The 25630-nt window shown below is 35.2% G+C and overlaps 1 protein-coding gene across 7 annotated transcripts in view; it reads left to right on the forward strand.

Annotated features, from left to right (window-relative positions):
- Positions 1-25630, forward strand: part of LOC129281952 (uncharacterized) — a 90473-nt gene that overhangs the window by 20985 nt on the left and 43858 nt on the right. For 3 of the 7 annotated variants that reach the window (XM_064112771.1, XM_064112772.1, XM_064112775.1), the window contains exons 8-21: positions 1852-1932; positions 3271-3357; positions 6313-6432; positions 7455-7502; positions 7966-8052; positions 9352-9471; positions 11313-11375; positions 12180-12203; positions 16287-17066; positions 17575-17634; positions 21528-21614; positions 22115-22234; positions 23580-23642; positions 24862-24951. In XM_064112771.1, the coding sequence (XP_063968841.1) occupies positions 1852-1932; positions 3271-3357; positions 6313-6432; positions 7455-7502; positions 7966-8052; positions 9352-9471; positions 11313-11375; positions 12180-12203; positions 16287-17066; positions 17575-17634; positions 21528-21614; positions 22115-22234; positions 23580-23642; positions 24862-24951 (1830 nt within the window). The remainder of the gene's footprint in view (positions 1-1851; positions 1933-3270; positions 3358-6312; positions 6433-7454; positions 7503-7965; positions 8053-9351; positions 9472-11312; positions 11376-12179; positions 12204-16286; positions 17067-17574; positions 17635-21527; positions 21615-22114; positions 22235-23579; positions 23643-24861; positions 24952-25630) is intronic. The other 4 variants (XM_064112773.1, XM_064112774.1, XM_064112776.1 and 1 more) reach the window with 2 other exon arrangements.

Consider the following 25630-nt stretch of genomic DNA (forward strand, 5'->3'; position numbering starts at 1 on the left):
TGTAAGTGGTGAAAGTGGTTGCTAACAGGTAACCAGCTGTCCCATACCATCAGTCATATTCTAATTGAGATAATGCCTCATATGTCTATAAAAGATTAATCATACAATATTTATTTTCATGTTTGTAATTATTGCGAGTGTGAATATAAAATATTTGTCATATCACATCTTCGCTTGTCTATTCAAAACCTCATTTCTCATAATTTAAACCTTTTAAAGGGCAACTCAAAAAGCTTTGTTTTAGAAATATTGCAGTGATGGCAACCTCATGTTGTCTGATGACATTAAACCATTCTAAGTTTTGAACAGCCCAGTAACTACATGTTTATTCAGAGTCCTCTGTTTTTGTAAAAAAAAGAGAAAGAGATAAAATCAATATTTTGTACATGGTTGTACCATAGACCTAGATTTACAATCAATTGTGGAGCATTGTGTCCCAGTGGATTAGTCTTCGGACTTTGAAACAGAGGGCCGTGGGTTCAAATCCCAGCCATGGCGTAATTTCCTTCGGTAAGAAATTATCCACATTGTGCTGCCCTTGACCCAGGTGAGGTAAATGGGTACCTGGCAGGAATTTATTCCTTGAAATGCCAACGTGCTGTAAAAGGCTGCGGGGCTAAAGCCAGGGTAATAATATCCAATTAAGCCCATAGGGACGCATTTGGCAGTGATATGCGCTATAAGCATGTTGGTATTATTATTATTGATTGTACAATTGAATTGGAGATCTTGGCCTGGGTGGTATTCTAGAATGTTTGCATCATCTTCACTCTTGCTGCTATCACTATTTGAATTCCAACATGTACACCTGTGTTTTATGATTGATTTGATCTGCATGAAATTGCATCCACGGGCAAACACAATATATTCATAAGCGTCAATTAGTATGGCCATTAAAGGACAAAACTGGATTCAAAGGCACAGTGATATTAGAATGACAATATAATTGTCACCAAACATATTCTTTAACAATTGTTCATTTGTTAATTAATTTCAAGCATTTCACATATCTTCTATTAAGGAGTAATATATGGCATTCTGGGAAAATGGAGAAAATGTATAAGAGTAGTTTAAACGGGTGCTTAAATTGAGAATTGAGTGAATATTTCATCTTTCATATGATTGTATCCATATCATTGTAATCACTTTACAGTTTAGCACATGACTGCCACTCATGCATACTAGATGTATTTTGAAGTGAACCATGAATGAATGAATGAATGAGTGAATATATTCAAATGAATAAATGAAGCATGAATGTAAATGAGTGAATGAATGAATCAGGCAGAAATGAGTGAATGAATGAATAAGTGAATAAATAAAGCATGAATGAATAGATAAATAAATAAATCACAAATGAACTGTGATGAATGACTAAAAGATAAATACCAGTTGTGGTAACAATCTCAAAATGAGTTCGAACAGAATCCAATGAAATTACCAACAAAGTGTTTGTATGTATAAATCAAAAAATATATGCCAAATAACTCTGGAAGAAAATATGTAATTGCTGAGAAATTATCAAAATAAGCACGGAATTCCATCATGATGTCATGATTTTACAAAGATAAGTTTACATCAATGTACCAGATCTAGATGTATGATAATATCTTGACAAGATCTTGATTTAAAAGACTTTTTCATGAAATAATCGTTTGCTGCAACTACTGTCTTTAAACTTTAATGAACATACCTGAACTTGTATATTAAAATTGATAAATCAAGCATGAAGGAATGGATGGATGGATGGATACATTAAGCATTGATAAATGAAAGAATACATGAATAACATGAACTATGAATACATAAATGAATGAATAAATTAATGAATTTTTGTTTGCTCTTAACAAGAACCCAGACACATGTAGTGAAATAGGACTCTGTCCTGGAACAGAGGAACTGCGAAACCTCCTTGTTCAACTCAAGAAGCTGGTAGGTATATTCTCTACTTGCAGAAAAAAATATGAAAGGGAGAAAGAAAATGTTGCAGCTGCATGTACCAATGTTAATCATATTCCCTTTCTTATCCAAGTTATTACACTTGGCTGATCTGTTGTATTTCAACATCAAAATGATAAAAAAATGAAGAAATTCTATGGCGATTTTACATCGCATGGAGCTTGTCAATATGAATTTTATATAACCTGCATACTGAGTGATTTGGTAATAAGAAGAATGATGCATTTTTATTTTCCGTCTTCAATATGTATATGAACCTGTCTTTGGTCCCCCTTTAGCTCAGGGTTCCCAGCCCATCAGGAAAATCAGGGAAAATTATTTTACTTTTTTCCAGTCAGGGAATTTGATAAAAATACCTCAAATCAGGGAAAAATCAGGGAATTTTGATCGGCCCAAAAGTCGCAAGCACGGTAGTCAGTCAGACTATGTTATATTTTGTTACATACATGTATCAAAACAACATCCAATGAATGACTGGTTATGATGGTTATGGGGTATGGAGGATAGCTGTATGGGGAGAAAGGAGGCCATTACGTGCCTGTGTAATAGAACTAATTAGTTTTATATTATTGTTTTTATGCTGAAAATACATGTTATTCACTGCAACAACTTAGAAAACATGCGAAACTGGGAACGGGTTTAAATAATTATCAGGGAATTTTTAAACTTCATCAGGGAAAAATCAGGGAACTTTATTTTCTTGAAAAGCTGGGAACCCTGTAGCTTTCTATACTACACATTACTAGTCATTAGTAGTGTTGAACACAGTGAACTTGATATACCAGCCCTTAACCCTAACCTTAAGATATCAACAGATTATAAGTGGGTTGTAGATTGATGTCATTTTTTATCATGCCTATTTTTAAATGAGGTAACATAATTTATCTAATTAGTGCCATATCAAAGTTTCGATCCCATGATTATACCAATCTGTCACGTTGGTCTTCTGTAAACAATGAAAGCAACCTTTGCTTTCTGTTTAAAGACACTTATCAAATGTTATTTATACATGCAACTATTGCTAGCTTTTAGTTTTATTGTAAGCTGTTGTAACACAAGTTTTTAATTAATGTAGAAGTGTACCATCGGGATGAGTAGATTATGAAATTCATTAGCTGTGAAAAATAAATCTAAGAAAATCAATGTTCAAGTATTACTGTATATTTTTAGAGTATTGAAATACATACTACATACAAATACAAGTAGATTACATACATGCATACATACCTCTTTTTTGTGAGGATTTGCCCCATTTTTAAACAATGATTACAGTCACAATAACAACTTCCTTAAAAAAAAATTTGTTTGCAGAAAAACCGTGAGGGTGCAGACCTTTGCTCCACGTGCAAATCCACAGTTGGGACCATTGACAGCATGCTGAGCAATGCAGCCATACAGGTGTGTTTGAATTCACTCATAGAATATTCTATTTGTTCATAAGCCATTTTTAGGTGAATTGCCAACTCGCCAAATTATCACATAGCTTTCGTCTAACAACTATTTGGTCCAATCATCATTTCGTCTAATCACCAGTTCATCTAAAACCATTTCTAAAACCGTAACCAGTTGGTCTAATATCCATTTTATTTTCACTCATTTTTTCGCCTAATTAACACTTAGTCCAATTAGACCAAGTGGAATTTGGACTAAATGGCTATTGGGCTATTTGGTTATTAGACAAAATGGTGATTGGACAAAAAGACAATTAGACCATGTAGATAGTGGGGCGAACTGATGGTACAGTACAGTCAGACTGCAGGTCCCAAGAAAGTGGCTTCTTTCATCCAAGTGATATTCATGACTTGAGATGTTTTGCATATTTAATGAGATTGATGCGGACCAAAACACCTCTTTTCATTCGGTCATTGCTGCTCTAATTATGCATCGAATTTCATGAATTTGGTACCATTGTAAAGAAGAAGAATCATTCTTTCAGGTCATGTGTTTGAATTTATTCAAAGATTTTGTAATATAGGTTAAAATTTTGATCTAAAATATGCTACAAAATAAATATTTTCACACTTTATTTTTATTTGAGCCCAAATGATTTTTATATCATGATAAAGCTGAATATGTATGCTTTGAAATGATATAGGTTTCAAAATAAGAATTGGTTTAATCGGGTCAAGATCACACTTTTCATTTGCCAAGTACATAAAGCAGCTTGAAAACAAGAATACTGCACTCTGATTGGTCAAAAAGACCACACAATGGCAAATTCCAACGGTTCCAGTGCCTGGGTTCGTGGGAAGGTCACACTTCCCATGTGGTAATCTCCTCAAATACCCCGTGCCTGTTGTTCTGTGAACTTTATCCAGCCAATCAGAACTCTGGATTTCATGCAAGTACAAAATTTCAGAAATCTCCTCTTGTACCTTGGTGGGAAAAGTGTGATCTTGACCCGATTAAAAGGTGCCGCATATCAAGAGTGGCATTGTGAGAAAGTACAGAAGTTAAGCTTTATGGTGATATAGATACATGTATCATTGAGGCTCAAAATAAAAAGTTTTGCACAATTTGCAAAAGAAAACAGAGGAAGAAAATTCAGTTTTGAGGCACAATTTCAGGCCAGAAATTTACTTATTTACATGTAACAAAATATTGTATACAAAATAAATGACCAATATGAAAGAGTAACTTTTACTCTATCTGATGGTGCAATAATATTTCATTTAACTTGAGGCTAAAACAGGTAAATTCTTAGAGAAAGAAAATCTCACAAATCACAAGATTTTGCAAGGAGGAGGATTCAGCCACGAGATGATTTGGATGAATCTGGCCTTTTTGCTCATTAGCATAGGGACCTGCGGTCTGACTGAGTAGACCAAATGATAGTACACAGGTTGGTAATTGAACAAATTGGCATTGGACCGATTGAAAATAAACCCATTTTAAATGAGACCATGGTCTAACTACTGAAAGTATGGGAAGCTGAAAAATATCAAAATTTTGTTTTCTATGTTTTTTTTTAATGCTTTAATGATGGAGAAAACTGTTTTGAATATCATTTTCAGACAGATATGAATGGTTTGGGTGTAAAATGAGCTGATCAATTCATCCTGCAATGAAAAAAAATCTGTGTTGCATCTGGCTCTCCTTAGTTAAACCACAACCTTATGAATGTTTTCAACAGAAATATAGCACAGTGTAAATGCTGTGGATCATCAACTTCAGATGCGAGATTTAATCAAACCAGAGTTCAGATTACAGGCCCTAGTGTTCATAGGAAAATAGCAGTAGTTGTAGCAGCAGCAGCAGCAATAATAGTGGTGGAGGAGTAGAGGGGAAGAAAGAGATTAGTTTGGTCACCATTGCTACCATTTTTGTCTCACCTGTCTCACCCGTCAACACCAAATCTTAACCTAAGGTTAAGTTTTTGAAATGACAGCATAACTTAGAAAGTACGAAGCTTGGCCATAAGGTTAATCAAGTATTACTGAACATCCTGCCTGAGTTTCATGTCACATGACCAAGGTCAAAGGTCATTTAGGGTCAATGAACTTAGACCATGTTGGGGGAATCAACATCAAAATCTTAACCTAAGGTTAATCAAGTATCACTGAACATCCTGCATGAGTTTCACGTCACATGACCAAGGTCAAAGGTCATTTAGGGTCAATGAACTTTGGCCGAATTGGGGGTATCTGTAGAATTACCATCATAACTTTGAAAGTTTATGGATCTGATTCATGAAACTTGGACATAATAGTAATCAAGTATTACTGAACATCCTGTGCAAGTTTCAGGTCACATGATCAAGGTCAAAGGTCATTTAGGGTCAATGAACTTTGGCGAAATTGGGGGTATTTGTTGAATTACCATCATAACTTTGAAATTTTATTGGTCTAGATCATAAATCTTGGACATAAGAGTAATCAAGTATCACTGAATATCCTGTGCGCATTTTAGGTCACATGACCAAGGTCAAAGGTCAATGAACTTTGGCCATAATGGGGGTATCTGTTGAATTACCATCATAATTTTGAAAGTTTATGGATCTGACACGTGAAACTTGGACATAAGAGTAATCAAGTATCACTGAACATCCTGTGCGAGTTTCAGGTCACATGATCAAGGCCAAAGGTCATGTAAGGTCGATGAACTTTGGCCACATTGGGGGTATTTGTTGAATTACCATCATATCTAGCTGTAAGTGTATTGGTCTAGTTCATAAAACGTGGAAATAAGAGTAACCAAGTTTCACCGAACATCTTGTGCGAGTTATAGTAGTTTTCAAAGTCAGCACTGCTGCTACAGTATATTGAATTGCGTGATGCAGGTGAGACCGCCAGAGGCGTTCCACTTGTTTATTTTATTTTATCATAGCCGTCTGTATTCATTCTTTTCTTTTAGCAAGCTATTATTCTTGAGTTGGACCAACTCTGCTACCAGTTTGGTCCCTTGACCCCAGTCTGCATCTATGCTGTCAAGACTTACACCAAGGAGATCATCACTGCTGTCATCTCATACTTGGTATGTTTTTGTCTTTTCTGAACAAAGTGTAGCAGAGACCTAGTAATTCCTTTTTCTGTTGGTCTGATAGTCCGTTAGTCTGTATTTCTGTTATTCTGTTGTTATCTTGATCTGTTACAAATATTTTAAAGTTTTTGTTCAACTTGCTCTCATTTCTTTATTTCTGTTTCAGTTATGTTCACACTTAGTACAAATGATCCTTTGGTAATACCGCATGTGTGTTCATGAGGACAAAGGGGTCAAAGGTTACCTAGGGGTAAAAATATATTGCATGTTTTATTGATCACAAAATCAGATGAGACTCATGGTTCGCGAACCATTTCTCAGCTATCTTGATAAGCTTCAGATCCAACACTGTATTTTTCAAACAAAGCCAGACTCTTTCCATAATGCAACATTTTATATCATGTAGTCTAATGATGCATGCTCACAAGAATGATGATGATAACAATAGGGATCAGCCGTAGGATGGAGTCAATTAACTTTTGCATTACCCATAATACCCTACAACTCAAATCTCTGAGTTGATACATTTTTATTTTCATGTGAATGATAGTAGCCCCAAAGCTTAAATAACTTGGATATCAAATATTTTTTTAATTATTAATTGGCATAAAATGAATTGTTATTCCTATAAGAATGATTTTTGGAGGGTTGGCTTCACCACAATGTTATCCTTGTCCAATTTAAGTCCCACACATACACATTGATGTTAGTGGTTTAACATCAACTGACACTTCCAGAAATAAATGTTTCAAAGTTACAAAACTTAGGGAATGTTCCTCATTATTTTCTTGGTACTGTAGTTTCGAACCGTATCAAAATACTTTCAAGAGAATGTGGACAATAGATGGCCAGTTCATAAATAAAGGATTTAAGATAGAAATTTCATAAACTTTTGAGGAATGTTTTTCCTCTTACCCACTCTCCCATTAATTGGCCATTTAAGACGGTTAGACATTTGTCAAAATAAATGTAAAGACTCATGCCTAACTTGTTGTTGTCTTCTTGTTCCATTTCAGAACCCAGATTCCTTCTGCCATGAGTTTAGATTCTGCTCATCAGATGAGGTATGAAAATAAAAATGTTTGCTTTTTTCCCATGCATTTAGATAAGCATTATAATTATGAACTAAGTAAGGAAGTTTCAAAACTCGTGTAACCTTTCATATTAAAAAAAAATCTTCAGGAAGTTCATGTCTAGTATCATTTGCAAAGGGAAAGTTGATCTGAAATTTATTTAAGTAAATACCTGTAAATAAAGTGTCAAAAAAGACACTAGACCTACAGGGAAGGAGGAAATAAAGGTGTGATAATACATAACAAATAAATAAGACATAACAGAAAACACAACTTCCCAGGGCTCTAAGATAATGTAAGCATAACTTGATACCTGTAAGTGAGCCCCTGGCAATAAAAAACATTTCATACAGTATATCATAGGCTACCTGGGTGCTCACCATAACCCTTAAAGTGAAAATTGTTGTAGCCCTCTATTGAATCCAGAATCCCTCTTCATATTTCTTTCTTACAGAATGTTTATCTTGGCAACGACCCCTGCGCTGATTGTAAGACTTTCATCGGAGATATCGATGGCATGCTTACCAACGAGACAGTTCAGGTAGGTTCACATTGTAATCTAATGATTTAGACCTGTATTCTGAAGTCAGGTTTTATTTAAAGTCAGGTCTAAAGTTGAGGTTTAACTATGGAAAGCCGACTGTGACATAAATCAGTAGAGGCTCAATTTGACTCTCAAAGCATATTTGTCTCTCAAATCATTCTTAACTGTCTGGAAAAGATATAAAAGACAGTTGTCTTTACAATTAAAGAAGTAGAAAAGGGCACAATAAACATAAGAAACATGCAATTTAAACAAATATTTGGACATTTTTGGCTTCCCGTGATTTTAGCACAGAGTTAGACCATAGTCTAATGTACACCCGACTTCAGGATATGGGCATAAGAGTTTAGAATGGGGTGTTGTAAGTAACATTTGCATATCAATTGCAAATATCAATTACAAATTTACATTCAATATTTATATTATATTGGATGGCTCGGAATGGAATACCAGAAATATTCCAAGAGTTTGGGAAAATATTGGCCCTACCAAGTGGAATATTTATGGTATTTCGTGAAATATAGCCATCCAATATAAATATTATCATCTATCCCACCCCTCCCCCCCAAAAGAGGGAGAAATTTTATTTAGCAAGTCATATCACTTATTTTTATGGCATCATTACTTCATAGGATCAATTTAGGTCATTGACATGCGACTTTCGTGTAGTTTATTATGACGTCATTGAGCGTACATGTAATTGTGATCTATGCTGCGCATCACATTGCTTTCATTGTACACGTTGTATATTTCACAAATTCGCGCATGCGCACTAGACTGTTGAATATGGTCTCGTATTCAACGGCAAATTTTGTACAGGAGCCTATGGGATATTCGTCAGATTTCTGTCCTTTTTAGGGATACGCTCTGATACTGCACGGGCAATTGATGCAGACCAAAATAAGCTTCTTTAATGTATCGCTAAAACACTCTATATAGATGATAATTGTATCTATTGGGCAATTTCATAGATTAATCAGACTTTTTGTACCACTGACTGTTTTTTTCTCCATTGTTGATTCACTTTATGAACTGCTCAAGCTGTAATCATTTGATGGCCTTACACCTTTCATATAACAATTTTGGGATTTCCTACAGATGGGGGAGGAGGGGGAGTGTAATACTTTGTGGAATAACATTATAGCAAATCAATTAATATGTTCTGTTATGAGAAGTAGACTATAATTGGCAGTTTGCAATTAATTGGTATGAACAAGCATTTATATATGTTTATATGTTCAGATGTATAATTTGTCTAATTATGATATGTTAATGTGTATTTATATTGCCTTTTAGAACATCATTGTTGATGCTGTTGATAAGGTCTGTGAAGTGTTGGGAAACTTTTCTGATCAGTGTCAGAGTTACGTGGACCAATATGGATACTTAGTCTTTGACTTCCTTGCATCGGAGCTGGTGAGCTTTCTTAAATAATTGTTACCTGGTGGGTGTTTCATAAGTTTCGTAAGTTAAGAGCGACTTTAAGAACGACTGGTGATCCCGTCTTGTAAATGGTATATTCATTGGCGAAGGTTTAGCGTGTAAGAAAAGATCACCAGTCGTTCTTAAAGTTGCTCTGAACTTACGAACAGTTTTATGAAACGGCCCCCTGGGGGTGATTAGTGACTTGAAGTGACTTAGAGTAGTGCTTAAACGCCAACACGCACATGTTATTTAACACATAATATGAGTGATGGATATGCTGTAGTGTGCGTCACATGCGCATGATCTAACCAATGGTAGTGATTCGTTATATACTGCATGCAACTAAAGTTTAAGTGCGATCTTAAGTCATCTTTGTGAAACACCGAATCTTGCCTTATAGACATAAGAGAATACTGTTAGTATATAATGCTTTGAAAATTTAATTCATGATGAGATTTATATTGTGGATAGCAACAAATTAGTCTGACACAACAATACATCTCATGCTTGTGTTTCCCGTCCAACAATATTACCATGTGTTGTGTTCTAGACCAGACCCTTTCATTTACAAATTTCCAAAATGAACCCCAAGAAAGGTCAACAATGCAATACTTTCACAGGTCTTCGTATTTGACATTGTCTCCCCAGCAATTCAATTAATGTGTTACAGTACGATTATTCAAAAAACAAGCTAAAAAAACCTCAATTATTTTCTCTTAAACATCCTGTTTATATATATTGTAAGCACTTGAAGAGTAGAACTAACAATTCATTATTATATATACTCTAAAGCATGTTTAAATGGAAGTGTGCAATGTAGATGCTGAAATGTATTTACATGTATTCAAGAAACAATGAATGAAGTGCATTTTAAACATGTACATGTAGCTTTAAAAGGGATATTTTGAGAATATATTCCCACTAAGAGATAATTTTAAAAATGGCTATCAAAAGCTGTGATTGTGAGATATCAATAGATATTTTTGCAGTTGGATGATAAAGGTCACAAGATAACGATAATATATATTACATTGTGCAGGGCTTGCTTGAAGGCCAGCTAATAAAGCTCAAGTGGCTACCCTGGGTAACTACGAGATATCATTATAATTTATCATTAGAGGGCTGATGTATAGAAATTGTTTTACATACAGTGTAGACCTGTTTAGTCCACAGTATATTGGCAGACTTCCTTTTGAAATCAAAATAAAAATTTCAAATGAATTACATGATATATGTACCTCTGTACGCTCTTAAATGCTTGATGAAATAATGATACAAAATTTATATCATACTTATTGTTCTCTCTTTCTTTCCCTCTTTTCTTGATCTCCCCCCACCCCCTCTCTCTTTCTGTATCTGTCTTTGTCCATATCTATCTGTGTCCTTCTCTTTCCCCTTCTCATTCCCTCTTGTGCATTACCCCTCCCCCTCTCTGTCTCTATTTGTCTGTCTTTGTGTCCCTCTCCTCTTCCTATTTTTTCTGTCTTTCCCTCTCCATCCCACTCTCTCTTTCTGTCTCTGTCTGTTTTTCCTTGTGACCCCCTTCTCTCTCTCCCCTTCCCTTTCTGTGTCTGTCTCTATTTGTCTGTCTTCTACCTCTCTCCTTTCTATCTTTCTCTCTCCCTCTCCCCCTCTATATTTGTCTCCTCTTTCTCCCTCCCACTCTCCCTTTCTGTGTCTGTCTCTATCTGTCTGTCTTCTACCTGTCTGTCTTCTACCTCTCCCCTTCTCTCTTTCTCTCTCTCTCCCCTTCTCTATTGCTCTTTCTCTCCCCCTTCCATTCTTCCCCTCTCTCTCCATTGTTATCTCCTTATCCCCTTCTCTCTGAACAGTCCCCTCAGGAAGTCTGTACTGACATCAACTTCTGTTCATCTACTCAGAAGCCAAAGACCAAGGTAAGATAAAGGTCATGACCTTTGACCTCTAACAACATACTACTTCCTGTTTCTCCTCAGGTATTTAGAGTTTTGACAGATGATCTTTTAGCAGTCTCTGTAGAAATTTAGGTGTCGTCAGGCTAAAGGCAGTAAGGTTTTAGGTTTGTACCATCAGCAGGAGTTGCATCCTTCTGGATCTCACCAGCTTATTAACTCTTTTCTATATAAAAAAAAAAGCTTGTCCATCAATAAGAAACTTTTGACCGATGATTAAGATTTTTTATCAGGAATTAATTTCAGGAAGTTCATCAAAGTGGATACCAATGGTGAAATCTCTAGTATAGCCTTATGCAATTTGAATGTCAATATGATGCTGAGTATTAGCTTGTTATAATAATCTCAATATAAATCCTTAACAATGGAGTACCATTGTAAGGTTTTAATTCTCTAACAATCTCCTTCACTAAAATTGGAGACAAATTGAGATCAGTTGTCTGGATCAGTTTTTTGCCAAATTAAGTGTGCGATGGATAACATGTTGCAAATCTCAAGTTACATATCACCCGAGGCCCATATGAAGATATGGGTCGATTATGGCAAATTGAGACTGATGCTTTCTTAAAGTATTTAAATGTACGTGTGTATGTGCTTGGCTAAGGGTTTTAACCCTCATCCCTGAAATTCATATTCAAACAATAAACATGCTATTAAAAATATACATGTATTTCACTTCTTGTACAAATACTTTTGGCTTAAACAAATGAATTAAACAAGAAAACTTTTCAATTTTTATTCAACCTTTGGCTTTTCTTTGCTTTATAGATGAATCTTTATCATATCTTCAAGGTGGTATTCTCATTATCTTAACCCATTTGATACTGGCTGGTCATGTTATAACGCACATTTTGCTTAGACCCCCACCCAAAAACATGCGAGCGCAGTCTCAAAAGGGTTAACATAATTTTCATCATCTACAAGTTGCTAAGCTAATGGAAAAAGTTTTTTCAATTTGTCAGAATCCACCAATGCAATCTCTTCAGTCACTCTCTATATGTTATTGCATAAGCACAAAAGCAAAACCAAATTCATCAACAAAACAAAGAGTGATTATGCTAATGAATTGAAACTTAAAATATGTATATATATTCGTAAGTGTAAATAGTCACCCATTAAATCACTTTCACTTATCATTAGTCACACATATATACATGTACATGTATGCTATTACAAAGTATATATTAGGGTAATTCAGTTAAGTATGTTTTGTAGTTCATATGAAAAATTAAAATGATTCAAAATTATTATGGTTTGAACACTTCATGAATTGAAGAAAGAATGGAGAAAAAATAGTTTTCGGACAAAACAAAAGGTTAACTATTTTATGGAACTGCCCATTGACCTATTCAGTACATGTATATTCAGTATATTGAAAAAAATATAGAGTATTAGCCAATGCATCATTTTCAGCCTTTTCTGCCACTGTACATATCATCTTGACCACCACAGAAATGTTGCATAATCAAGAATGTGCTTACAACAACTTTTTGTTTTCCTCCATCGGTTTACCATTCTTCCATTATGAGATAAGCGCACACAATTAATGAATTCACAGGGCAGTCAACGGAACTTTAAAGAGGCCTGTAGTTAGCGGCGACTAAATTGTCCAAAGGTTTGACAAGTATTTCCTTCAGTATAAAAGAGATTCATGTCTGTGCATCTGGAAATGTATTTTTGATCACTCAACATAATTAGTGATATAGGTGGACTCTGTTCAATACATAGCGCAGACAATGTATGTATAGGCCTACATGTCTTTTATCTATGTGTTACCTGTAAACTGGTGCGCCACATTGATTATTGTCTTTTATTAATATTTTTGTCCATTTTATCAAGTCTTTTGTAAAACTTCATTCGTATTATTTCTTTCATGAAATAAAAGCAGTTTCTCCCTAGCAATTTATCTGTTTTTCATAGCAGATACACCAAGAGCACACATTTCCGGAGATGTCCACTGAAGTCTAATTATTTTTTAATTTTATGCCTCCATTTTCTGCTTTTCAACACAGCAATTCTTACTATTAGACACCAAAATGCCACACTTTTCATATTTCAAGTAAAAATTGTCCTGCTTTATTATAGCAACGTTTATCAGTGTGCATTCCGTTTCATGCAATTTTTGGAGAAGAAGATATTTATATATTGTTTGTTAATAATCATAATATAACTGTCGACCCCTGTTGTTAAAAGACATTTCCATTCTACTATCAATCTTTATGGTATGGCTCAGGATCTCAATCAAAATTACCGTAAGTAACGGTGTATTAACCGCACCTTTTTCTCGGCGGGACAGAATCAAAAGTCGGGGGTGCGGTTTATACACGGTGACAGGTCTGAGCCAAGCCAATCTCGGCCCGATACCACTACCAGTTTACAACTTGCGTCGGGTGGCCGAGCATAGCCGCTTGGGCCAATGCCGTTTAGAGGGGCATGAGCCGCGGGTATAAAAGGGAAGCAACTATGACTACCGGTATCTACCGTAAATGTCCCTCAAAGTTAGATTACGGTAACAAACGCACCTACCTTCATGAAACTGACATTTTGAATGGTGTGACTTTGTCTTTGTTGTCATTTATTAGTCAACGCTGCAAAGTTCAGACGCCGATTGACAATCGACCGAACAGCGCGGTGCGGCTAGCCGAATAAGACACGCATATATGTAATGCTTATAGGAACGTCAACGTAAGCTGGCGCTTTACATTTCCGTGGCTGTTATAATGTTTGACAAATTATTGGTATTATTTGACAATTTTGTGCCATGAGGAGGGAGGTAAACGGAAGAAAGTTTCTTTCATTTGCCTTTCCTTCATTTCTCTCTATCATCCATCAACTTAAAATCAATCTTCAATCCCCGTCTTCATTCCTTCCGACTATTCCCGCCCAGAGCTCCCATTGAAAATACGGTATACCGGTACTAGCATTTTTTTCCTATTTGCTGTCTGTAAGATACCGCCACACACGTACTGAGAACTACCAGTAGTGGTTCAAAGCAGACAAGAAAAACACCTGAACAAAATCGCAAATTTCTTGTATCTTGAACCTTCCCATATTCCCGTGTCTGAAATTCATGTCAAGACATTGAATGCTAGACAGAATTCTGAAAGCAAAAGTGGGGCTGTGATGCAGAAAATATGGTATGAACGATCTTCTCGAATGGGTGAGCCCCCATGTTGATGCTGGTATCGGTACTTGCAATGAACACCGGTACCATATGTGTGTGTGAGGTGAGTGTGTAGTTGGCCAATAATGTTGGCAATTTGCAGATAAGTGACGAAGCGCTGATTTCCCATCATTTTTTTTACCAGTAATACTTTGATATTTTTTTTTTTTACATTTTTGGTTCTTTACTCTTTCTTAAATACGCATATTAGAGATAGAAAGTCAGTTTGATGACTTTTTTTTTGGATGATTTTTTTTTTTTTTTTTTTTTTTTCATCCGAAAATGGGGGGTGCGGTTAATACACGGGTGCGGTTAATACACCGTTACTTACGGTAAACTTTATGGAAATAAGCATTAGTGGCAAATATATGAGATGGGGCCCTAATGTTGAAGTTGAAGTGCATTTCATCGTGTCGGAGTAAGAAAGGCCCTTAGTACCAAATATTTTTTATTATCTTGTTTAGGCAAGAATACCCTTAAATTCACTTACTGGTTTATTGCATAAGTGCTTTTCTGTGAGATGTGATGTGTAATTGTGGTTTGGGCATTATTTCATTTGCAATGAAAGAAAGAACGAAGCAGCTGCACCTTCCATCAATGTACATGTACATGTACATATTGAAAAGATGAAATAAACCCTATCCATATATCAAATTGCTCGAGAATTGGAAAATGATGTAAAAAAACAAAAGAAAATACATTAATAGTTAAGATGCAATAGAGCATGGGTGTGTGTGTATCAGAGAGAGAGAAAGAGAGTGGGGGGGGGGGGGGAATGGGGGTGGGTAAAATTAAGGGAGGGATGGAGGAGAGTTGGAAGAGGAGTGGATGAAGGGATGGGCAAGGCAGGGCAGAAGGAAGAAAGATAAAGGGAGATGGAGAGTGGAGGAGCAAAGTGTTGGGATGGACAGAAGAATGGAGGGGTCAGATTAATCACATTTTAATTGAAATTGCATAGTTCTGTTTTGGAATTCATGTGTTGTTACACCAGAAGCAAAATAAACATTTCATCTAAACTTGCAGTGTAGCAATGTATGCATACATATATACATGAACATGATACATCTCAAAATGTTAAAACACAACATGTTGAAGTGTTCTACATATATGATTTTAGACACATGTGTCCATCATAATTACAACTTTTGTTTCATAAAGTTCATCTTCATACTACATGTATACATGTACTTTGCTTATACATTTAGTTTGAAGTGAAATATAAAATTCCTCATTGATGTAATTGTGAAATATTTTTCTTTTTAATTAATGAATTCATTTTTAATTCTTTAAACATTATGTAGACATGCCTCATTTACATTACACCACCAAGCCATGATATAGTTTCACTCACAGCACCTGTCATAAACCATTATGCACACACAATCAAATGCCATATTTACAATTAAAAAGAATGGAATAAAGATGTACACTGTATATTTTGTATATATATTTTAGTATGATCATGAATTGAAAAGAAACATAAAAAGAGATAATCACATTTTAAATGAGTGGTTTTTAAAGGTCCACTTGTACATTCAATAATTTTTGTTAGGCTTGACATCTTTGGAAACTGAAAATGTTAGCAAAGTTAAAAAGACTTCAGCTTAAATTTGAAAGTCTCTAATGATGATATATTTCTGAAATTCAATGGATAATTATTATTCCGAAGAGATATGAGCTTTTATTCAAGCTGTTAATTGTTTTAAATCTAGGTCGTAGAAAAGAGAATCCATGTCAAGGGACCTTCCAAGGTCTGTACTGATTGTGAACAGTTTGCCGCCGACGTCCAATCAAAATTGAACGACCCTAATGTTCAGAACACTATCGTCAATGCCATTGAGAGTGTGTGTGCATTGTTTGGACAGAGTTCGGATGAGTGCAGATCCTACGTTGAGCAGTACGGCGATCTCGTCATTCAGTTTATCGTTTCATCTATCGATCCAGACACAATTTGCAATGATCTTGGATTCTGTATGTCCTCAAAGAAACCCATGGTCTTGAGGAAACTAAAAGGACCCTCTAAAGTCTGTACAGACTGCGGCAAGTTTTTCTCTGATGTGCAGATGAAGCTTAATGATCCTTACGTCCAGAATACCATTGTTAATGCGATTGAGAACGCTTGCACACTGTTTGGTCCGAATGCAGATGAATGCAGGTCCTACGTCGAGCAGTACGGCGATCTCGTCATTCAGTTTGTCATCTCCTCCATCGATCCAAGCACGGTTTGCAACGATCTTGGATTCTGTATGTCATTGGCTCGACCCCCCACCCCGAAACAGTTCAAGGAAGTTCAAGGACCGTCCAAAGTGTGCACTGATTGCGACCAGTTTTTCACTGACGTTCAAACCAAACTGAATGACCCCAATGTAGAGGCAACCATCGTCAATGCCATAATGAGTGTGTGTTCGTTGTTTGGACAAAATTCAGATGAGTGCAGAGCCTATGTTGCACAATATGGTGACCTTGTCATTCAGTTTATAGTATCATCAGTGGTGAGTTATTTGTAAAGAAAGAGGGGTGAATTGAAATGATATCAAAGAAAAAAGATAGTTGCCAATCCTCAATATCCAAGTGAAAAAATATAGAATGAAAAAAGTGAAAAAGGAGATACATGTAAGAGGAAGGAAAAGGGCAAGGAGATGGGGATGGAGAACAAAAAGAAGAAGTGGAAGAAGAGGAAGGAGTAGGAGATAGAGAAGAAGAAGTAGAAGAAGGAGGAGGAAGGAGAAAAGAGAGAGAGAATGGGGGGGGGGGGGAGCAGAGGGATGGGGATTGAAATGCATTATTGAAAAACAGTCTGGAGAGAAAATGAAAATGGAGAAAAAAAGCCTGAAGGAGCTAGATTCAGATAAAGGAAGTAAAAAGGTGTTTTATGTGTACTTTAATTACAAACCTCTTTTTCTCACATATCTTTAAAAATAATGTGCTCAAGATATCCACTAATCTAATCTTCTTTGCATGCTATTCATTCTATCTTGTTTTGTATGTGATTTTTGCCAGGATCCTGACACAGTTTGCAATGACCTTGGTTTCTGCATGTCCATCACGATGCTAAGACAGGCAAGTTTTGTGTTGCCATGGCGATTCATCAATCAAACATCCAGTATACATGTGTAAATCAAATCTGCAGAGCATATTCACCTTTTTATTCAGATTTGATCATCGTTTTCAGATAATGTTTATTTTTTTCCTCACTGTAATCATACACATGCAATGTGGCCAGTATTTTCAAAACAAGTTTCAATTGTACAAAGCATAGACTATGCAGATTTCTCATATTATCGCGTACAAATTTAGCACCCTTTGCCAAAAATGTGTATTTACAAGATGAAATAAGCATAATTATGTACACAAAATCAGCACAGTCCATGGTTTTGTACCATAATACAATTGAAACCTCCTTTGAGAAGTATTGGCCTTATGTTTTTCGGCATTGATAATATTTGTAATTGTCTTATACATATTTTTTTTCTTATTGAGTTTGATATAATGTGGAAAATATAAGAATATCTAAATTGTTTGTATTGTATTTTTCTCTATAAACATGTATTTATATGATCAGAGTGAAGAAATGTTTTCTTGCAGGTTCTTACTACGATGACTACTGGATAACCTGAATAACTACAGGGCCCACCCTGCTTCTTTAGGCTTTGTGTTAATCTCGGTTGATTATATCGCTGTGTAGGACTTTTTTTCATTTAAATTTGAATTTAAAGGATTTTTTACAGGCAAACCTGGGCTATGTTGCATAAAAGTTACTATTATAGTAACTTTGCCATCCAATGGTAACCTCCCAGAAATCCTTGATTCTGATTGGCTGTTGAGCCTTGTTACCATGGTAGTTACTATTGGATGGCACAGTTAAAATAATAGTACTATCTTTTAGCAAGCACCTGTATAGAAGGACCATCAGGTCTATCAAGACCACAACTTTCTCTTTCCCTTGAATGATATTCCACATTGAAATATGTTTTACAATAACCTGTCCATAGAGACTACCATGGAACCTTTCATCAAAGTTGTCAGCACTGACAAGTTGTCTTTGTCTGACAGTTACCATAGTGATAGAGACCAGAGCTTCTTAACCAATAAAATCCAAGGATTCCCTGAAATTATCAGTGCTGACAATTTAGTCGATGCTGAAAACTTACATGAAGTGCCCCACTGCTCTCCCTTGGGTAGTCTTCATGTACAGGGTTGACTTTATGTTAAAGATTATATTTTATCAGACCATTATTGATGAAGTTATCCCCTTGAGCCATTTCATGCGTTCCTTCTTTTTAATCTTTCTCTGTTGATGTCAGTCATTTGAATAAATGTTGTCTGTGCCTTTGCATTTTATACATTTCATGGAGCAGGAATTTTTTTTTTGTTCTTTGGAAGTGGGTTATAAAGGTGACTTCAGAAGAATTGATGCAACATGAATCTGCATATTGTGTAAAATCCTTGATGCTTTTGTGATGTAAATATGTCTGAAAATATACATTACTGGGGCGATTTTACACTAGAACTTTTACTATTTTACTATGATACTGTACCTAAATTTTATGAAAATTATGAGTTTTAACCAAAAGTGAAGTCAGATATAGCTTTTTTGGGGGAAACAATGGAATTTTCAATTTTCAATAATTTTGCTAATTAAATAGTCAAGTACAAACACTGCTTGAAACGATTATTGGTAAAGCACGAGAAGATTGAAAATATTGCAGGTCAATGGAATAATGTATCATTGATGGTTCCAAATAAAACATTTTCATGATCCATAATAGGGGCAGCCCTGATTTTTCCGAACCTATTTTTGGCAATGTCTCGTACGACACATGAAAATGCAAGAGTTTTTCCTACAATTTTATTTTTGATGATGCAATTTCACAATATCAGTTTCTCTATCTTTGACCCATGGGTGATCGATTTATCCCATAAGGATTTAATTACTGCCTTTCATTTTTCAATAATTGTCCTATTAAAAGTTGTCCCGTACGACACACAATATATACTGCAATTAATTGCAAATTTGGATTCAGAAACTATAAATAGTAGGCCTATTTTAATTTCAATAATTGATTTGACATAAAGTGAACTGAAAAAGTACTTTTTTTATCCCCATAGAACATGAAATAGGTGATTCTAACCATTTTAATTGACTTCATGTAGGCGTATTCTTTTGTGAATCCCTTCAGCTAAACTGGTGATTTTCACTGGTCAGAGCAGGTTAACTTCTTTGTCATTGAGCATGAAAAGAAAACCTTTATAATTGATTCACCCTAGCCTGGAAGATGACTTCCTCTTGCATGCTAATGTGAAATTATTATAAGATGTAAAAAAAAAAATTACATATCTATCATCTATTTGGACTTCCCTTGATGATCACTAATTTTTTTATATGCAGTATTGAAACTCCTTACTTTTTTTCAAGTTGTAGAAAAAAAAATCTGGAAAATAAGACAAACCATGTTGTTCAAAAAAAAATCTGGAAAATAAGACAAACCATATGGTTTCATGAAATGCAGAAAGGTTTGAAAAAGTAGAATCGCATTTCTTTAGAAAAAAAAAATATTTTGTGGAATTACAAGTGACAGTTGTGACATATATCATGTATATATACATTTTATATGAAAAATCATAACATTTTAGCCCCATAATTTACACAAACAGTTTCATTCATTCATTGTTTAAATATTGTATTGGAAATCATCAATTACTTCACTAAAATATAACTTCACACAAAACCTCAAGTTTTTCAGCTCGCAAAAATGCTGTGAACCATTGTACATTTCCCATCATGAAAAAAATGATAATATATTGCTCCCGATTGTATATATTGAGGTTACTTAATTATATTGTCCTGAATGACTACTTATTAAAAGGCTTTCCATTAAAAAAGGAAGAATTTAGGGGCAATGCTCCCCTTCTGATTGATTAAAAGTTCATTGTTTTATTCAGGCTGTCCAGTACAACACGCAAGTGCCTGTTCAACACACAAGTGTCCCGTACGACACATTATTTCGTTAATGTTATATTGACAGAAATATTCAGCCAATAGCGGTTTCTAACATAATGAATGTCTTTAGTTTGATAAGGATTATCATTATCATCAGCCAAATAAAGTGATTGAAGAAGTCAAAGAGACATAAAGTAAGAAAATTTGGCTTCAATTTGGAGATGTCCCGTACGACACATTTTGAGTGTCCCGTACGCGACAATGTTCTTGAAAATTGTCATTTGCTTTATTTATTCATGAATGTTTATTTTACTTTCTTTCATACAGTAGATGTGTTTGTTCTTGGGTAATTGAATATCAATTTGAGTTCAATTTCTATGAAAATTATCTGTCCAACTCACAGACTTTAGAGTACAAACTTGAGGTTTCTAAAAAAGCCACTTTTTCTGCGTCCGTACGACACATTACTATTTTAAACCTGTATTATACAGGATGTGAATTCAAGTCATGTTAAGTCTTGGTTTTCCTAACACTCTGGTAGTACTTGATGATCACCTTTAGTTACTGGAATATTTTTTTTTTGTTTTTCTTGTCAAAAAACTGTCAAATGTTCTCTAAATGTCCCGTATGACACGTATGGAATCACCCACTGAAAGAAAGCAAACATGTGATCAAACTTTAGACTATTGAACCCCAAAACTTACAGATTGCCTGAGATGGGAGAATCGTCAGTAGTTCTTTTTTTAATCTTGAATTAAGGATTTCCTAAATTAAGAATTTAAGAAAGTTATTCATCATGACTAGTCAAGAAATATTCATTGAATACATGAAGCCTTTAAAAATTCCCTGGATAAACCTCCAAAATTCATGAACCTTCAATGGAATTAGTAGAATTTTTCTTCTTAAGCTTGAATAGAAGCTGTTATTTTATATTTCTGCCGAATCATCCCCGCAAGCTAATCACACATAGACATAATGTAACTTTGAATACATATTTTTCCTTTCCCTACAGAGGTTGTCCCTTCTCGCTGATCCATGCACAGACTGCAAAACTTTCATTGCTGATGTACAAGGCATGCTCATGAACGAGACTGTAGAAGTAAGTACACTCTAATCATTGTTCCAAAATTGTTGAAAATTAAAGAAGTTCATGGATGTCATCTCCTTTATCATAAAATATTTCATATCTCTGTTAGAAAAATAAAGTGTTGAAACTATGTAAGGTACCTTGAAAAAACTAAATTAATTCTTAATTGCATTGACATCTTCCCCACCTTGCAGTCAACTACAATTTGAAGCCATTTTCTTTTCTCCAAACCTAAGAATTACATGTACATTATAAATGAATTTTCATTTTATTATTCCTATAGTAATTTTAAATCTCAAATGAGGTCAGTGTAATTTGTGAGTTTTGTTGTAAATTTTCTAATTGTAAAGGATTTAGTACATTTAGTTAGGCTGTGTACCACAAAAGAAGTAATCTCTCATTGGCCAGTGATATGATTATTTCTCTTCTTCATTCTGTCTCATTAAAGCCTTAAATATTTCAGCGTCCCTTTGTAAAAACTGACCACATTAACATTTTGTTATTATTCTCAGAGCATGATTACTGCAGAGTTGGTTCAAGTGTGCAGTTACTTTGGATCATTCGCTGACCAATGCCAGACCTACGTTAGCCAGTATGCCACTTTGGTGTACTCCCTCTTAGCTTCTGAATTGGTAAGTATGAACAGGTTGGGTTTGGAAGAAATTATTGATTGTAAAAGTGGTAAAGAGAAGTGGTTTGAGGTGGATGGGGCTTGTGTTGAGGAGGAAGAAAGATGATGAACCTGTTAAAAACAGCATGGGATCTGGTTGTGGGTGGCATAGGAGGAAAGGGAAGGGCAAAGAGTACATGGAAAGACATGTTAAAGATGGAAAGCAGTAAGGTTTGTTTATTTATTTGTTAATTTGTTTATTTATTTATTAATCTTTTTAGTAGGGTGGCTCCATCAGTAATTGGCATACCGTTGTCCTTTGAGGCCCTAAAACAAAAATACGAACATAAACATAATTATGCAAAGTATACAATGTAAAGAAAAGACAAACAACTGTAAAGAAGAGAACCGCACAAAGGGCCAGTTTATGAATTAAGTCTATTATAACGCCAAAATACATGTAAGACTAAATGAGGATTCTGATTGGGCATTTCATAAAAAAATTGAATTAATTATTCTAAATGAATGTACCAGCAAAGGAAAAACTTTGCCCATTTCCGTTCGAACTTTGGGCAAAATCAAACCTGTGTTTTGTGTACTACGAGGTTGGTCTGAACAAGGAAATGGATGGAGGGAGTGACATCATTGCGGGAGGGTCAGTAACCCTTTGTAAGAGAGAATATGCTGACTGAAAAAAAATGATGATGCTGATTATTATTATGATGATGATGATGATGATGGTGGTGATGGTGATGATGATGGTGATGATGATGTTGATGATGATGGTGATGATGATGATGATGATGATGGTGATGATGATGATGGTGGTGATGGTGATGATGATGGTGATGATGATGATGATGATGATGATGATGATGATGATGATGATGATGATGGTGATGGTGATGATGATGATGATGATGATGATGATGATGATGATGATGATGATGATGATGATGATGATGATGATGGTGGTGATGGTGATGGTGATGGTGATGGTGGTGATGGTGATGATGATGATGGTGATGATGGTGATGATAATGATGATGATGATGATGATGAAGAAAACATTCAACTCTCAATATCTTTTTAAACATTTTTACATGTTAATATATTGCTTATCACTTGTATTACGTCTCCCTAATTTCCCTCTTAACAATTTTATCTTTGCTTTTCAATAATATCCACCATTTCTGCATTTGATGAATAAGATTGTACCATTGTAGGAACAATGTCTATATTCCATCAGTTGTTAATCATTGATAACTGTTGATTTTTCTTCATTCACATGGGACAATATAAGATTTTTTTTCTGTATTTGGTTTGGTACACATAAATAATAAATTTTCATATTTCGATTCATACAGAATCCAGATCAGATCTGTGCCACCATTGACTTCTGCCCCGCGCAGACGCACTTGAAATTTCAGGTATGAATGTGAAGACCCCAGGATGTCAATCCATGTCTCTCTTTTCTCTTTTTCTTTTCAATCTTAATTACAGGGCTCGAAATCAGAATTTCAAAGAGGCAAGGTCAATACTTTTGAAAGGTCACTTAAAAGAAAGGGAAGGCAGTGGGGGGGGGGGGTATCCAAGGCAATTTAAAAAAGGGTATCAATCGTAAAATATACTTCTCAATGAGACACATGAAATGGATTACAGCACGGCCCCAAGGCCCCTGGCAAATATGGCACTTATTTTTGCCTTCAGTCTACAAACATTTGGAAGGGCATCAAGGCCATTTTTGAGACGGCATTGAAGGCCATGACCTTGGATGTTCTTGGATCATTAATTCAAGCCCTGATATTTTGCTCTCTCTTTTTCTCTCAGTCTCTGTCTTCTTCTCTGTTCGCCTGTCTTGCTGTCTTGATCGCTGCCTCTATAGTTTTTTGCATCTCTCTTTCTCCATCTCTCTCTCTCCTGCTATTGTTGTTCAGATAATCATTTTTTATCCAGAATTGTCATGATGTTGAATTTGATCAGATTTGAAAGGCCATGACAGACCTGCCAACCAGTACGTTATTGCAACTAAAATATGGCAGTACGTTTTTTCTTTTAAAAATATGTTTTTGTTTTTTTACAAAATCATAATTTATTGAGAAAAATAATTTCTATATGTCTGTATTTCATAAAACTTACACAAATGTGGTTATTAGATCAATGTGATTTCAGGTAACTTGTTTTTTTGTTTTCAATCATTTTGTTAAAACCAGGGTGAGATATACACATGTTTAAATGTTGTTTTTTTCATCTGCAAGAGCTGTGCGCAGTTTAGCTTGCATGCAGCTTGAGCGCCACGATGAGCGAGTGCGCCACGCATTTTATTATGAAATACACTTTTTTGGGGAAAATACACTTTTTTAAATCACAGAATACAATTTTTCATTTCCAGGGGTTGGCAGGTCTGCCATGATTGTTTTCTGAAATGCGATGTCATTGTTCACCATTGTATGTAAAGTTCCAATTTTCACAAGCTTCGGCTTCTCGTTGCTCCTAACCATCTTTGGTTTTATATTATGCTTTGTACTCAAGTGGTATGTTATATTGGTTTTGATAAATGAACTTGAATATTGACTTATTGTGATAATAGATTGTATCTTTAATGCCCAAGATTGGACTAATTCTTGATACCTCACCTTTTTTTCATAGACGCCGAGGGTTGATAATGGTGAGGTGTGTACTCTCTGTCAGAACGTTGTCGGTGCTGTCGAGACCTACATATCAAGCCAGGCTAATCAGGTGAGCTTCCACTAGCGTGACACGGACATGTTTTCGTGCAAATGTACTTATTATCTATACAGTAGTAATTATTCATTTTCTCTTTAATGCCAGCAATACAGGCTTTAAAAAACAACTATATTTCTTGTATTTTGTCTGTAGATTAATTTCCAGTGAATCACACCAAACAAGGATTTTTCATGTTATCTCAAAGAACAAAAAGAAAATCTATTTTTCAACACAAATTAGTGTGGCATGTTTTCAGTTAAGAATAACTTTAACATATGTAGTTGAGTACCTGACCAGAATTCAATTCAAAGATTTGACTAAGTAAATTACTTAGCATCTTACCTGGCTTAGCAAAATGCTTGTATTCAATTCCCTTTTTAGAAGTTTACTTTTTCAAGCCAATTTTAAACAAAAGACTTAATAACAACCCTTTTGACGTCGTAAAGCCCAAGCCAAATAATGCGCAATGTATGTATCCAGCTGTGCGCAGCATGGTTGTCTTCACATATGTACTTATGTAAACTGCACGCAACCCAATCTAAAGCCAGGTATGCGGATGACTTAGATTTAAACAAAATACTTAGCAAAAAATACAGTTGATTACCAAAGATGGTTAGGCATTTTACTTAAGCAGAATACTTGAGTAAAATACTTAAAAGTATTAAATTGATTACCGGCCCTGATGTAATTC

This window comes from Lytechinus pictus, chromosome 18 (genome assembly GCF_037042905.1).
Source record: "Lytechinus pictus isolate F3 Inbred chromosome 18, Lp3.0, whole genome shotgun sequence".
NCBI classification, from domain to species: Eukaryota; Metazoa; Echinodermata; class Echinoidea; order Temnopleuroida; family Toxopneustidae; genus Lytechinus; species Lytechinus pictus.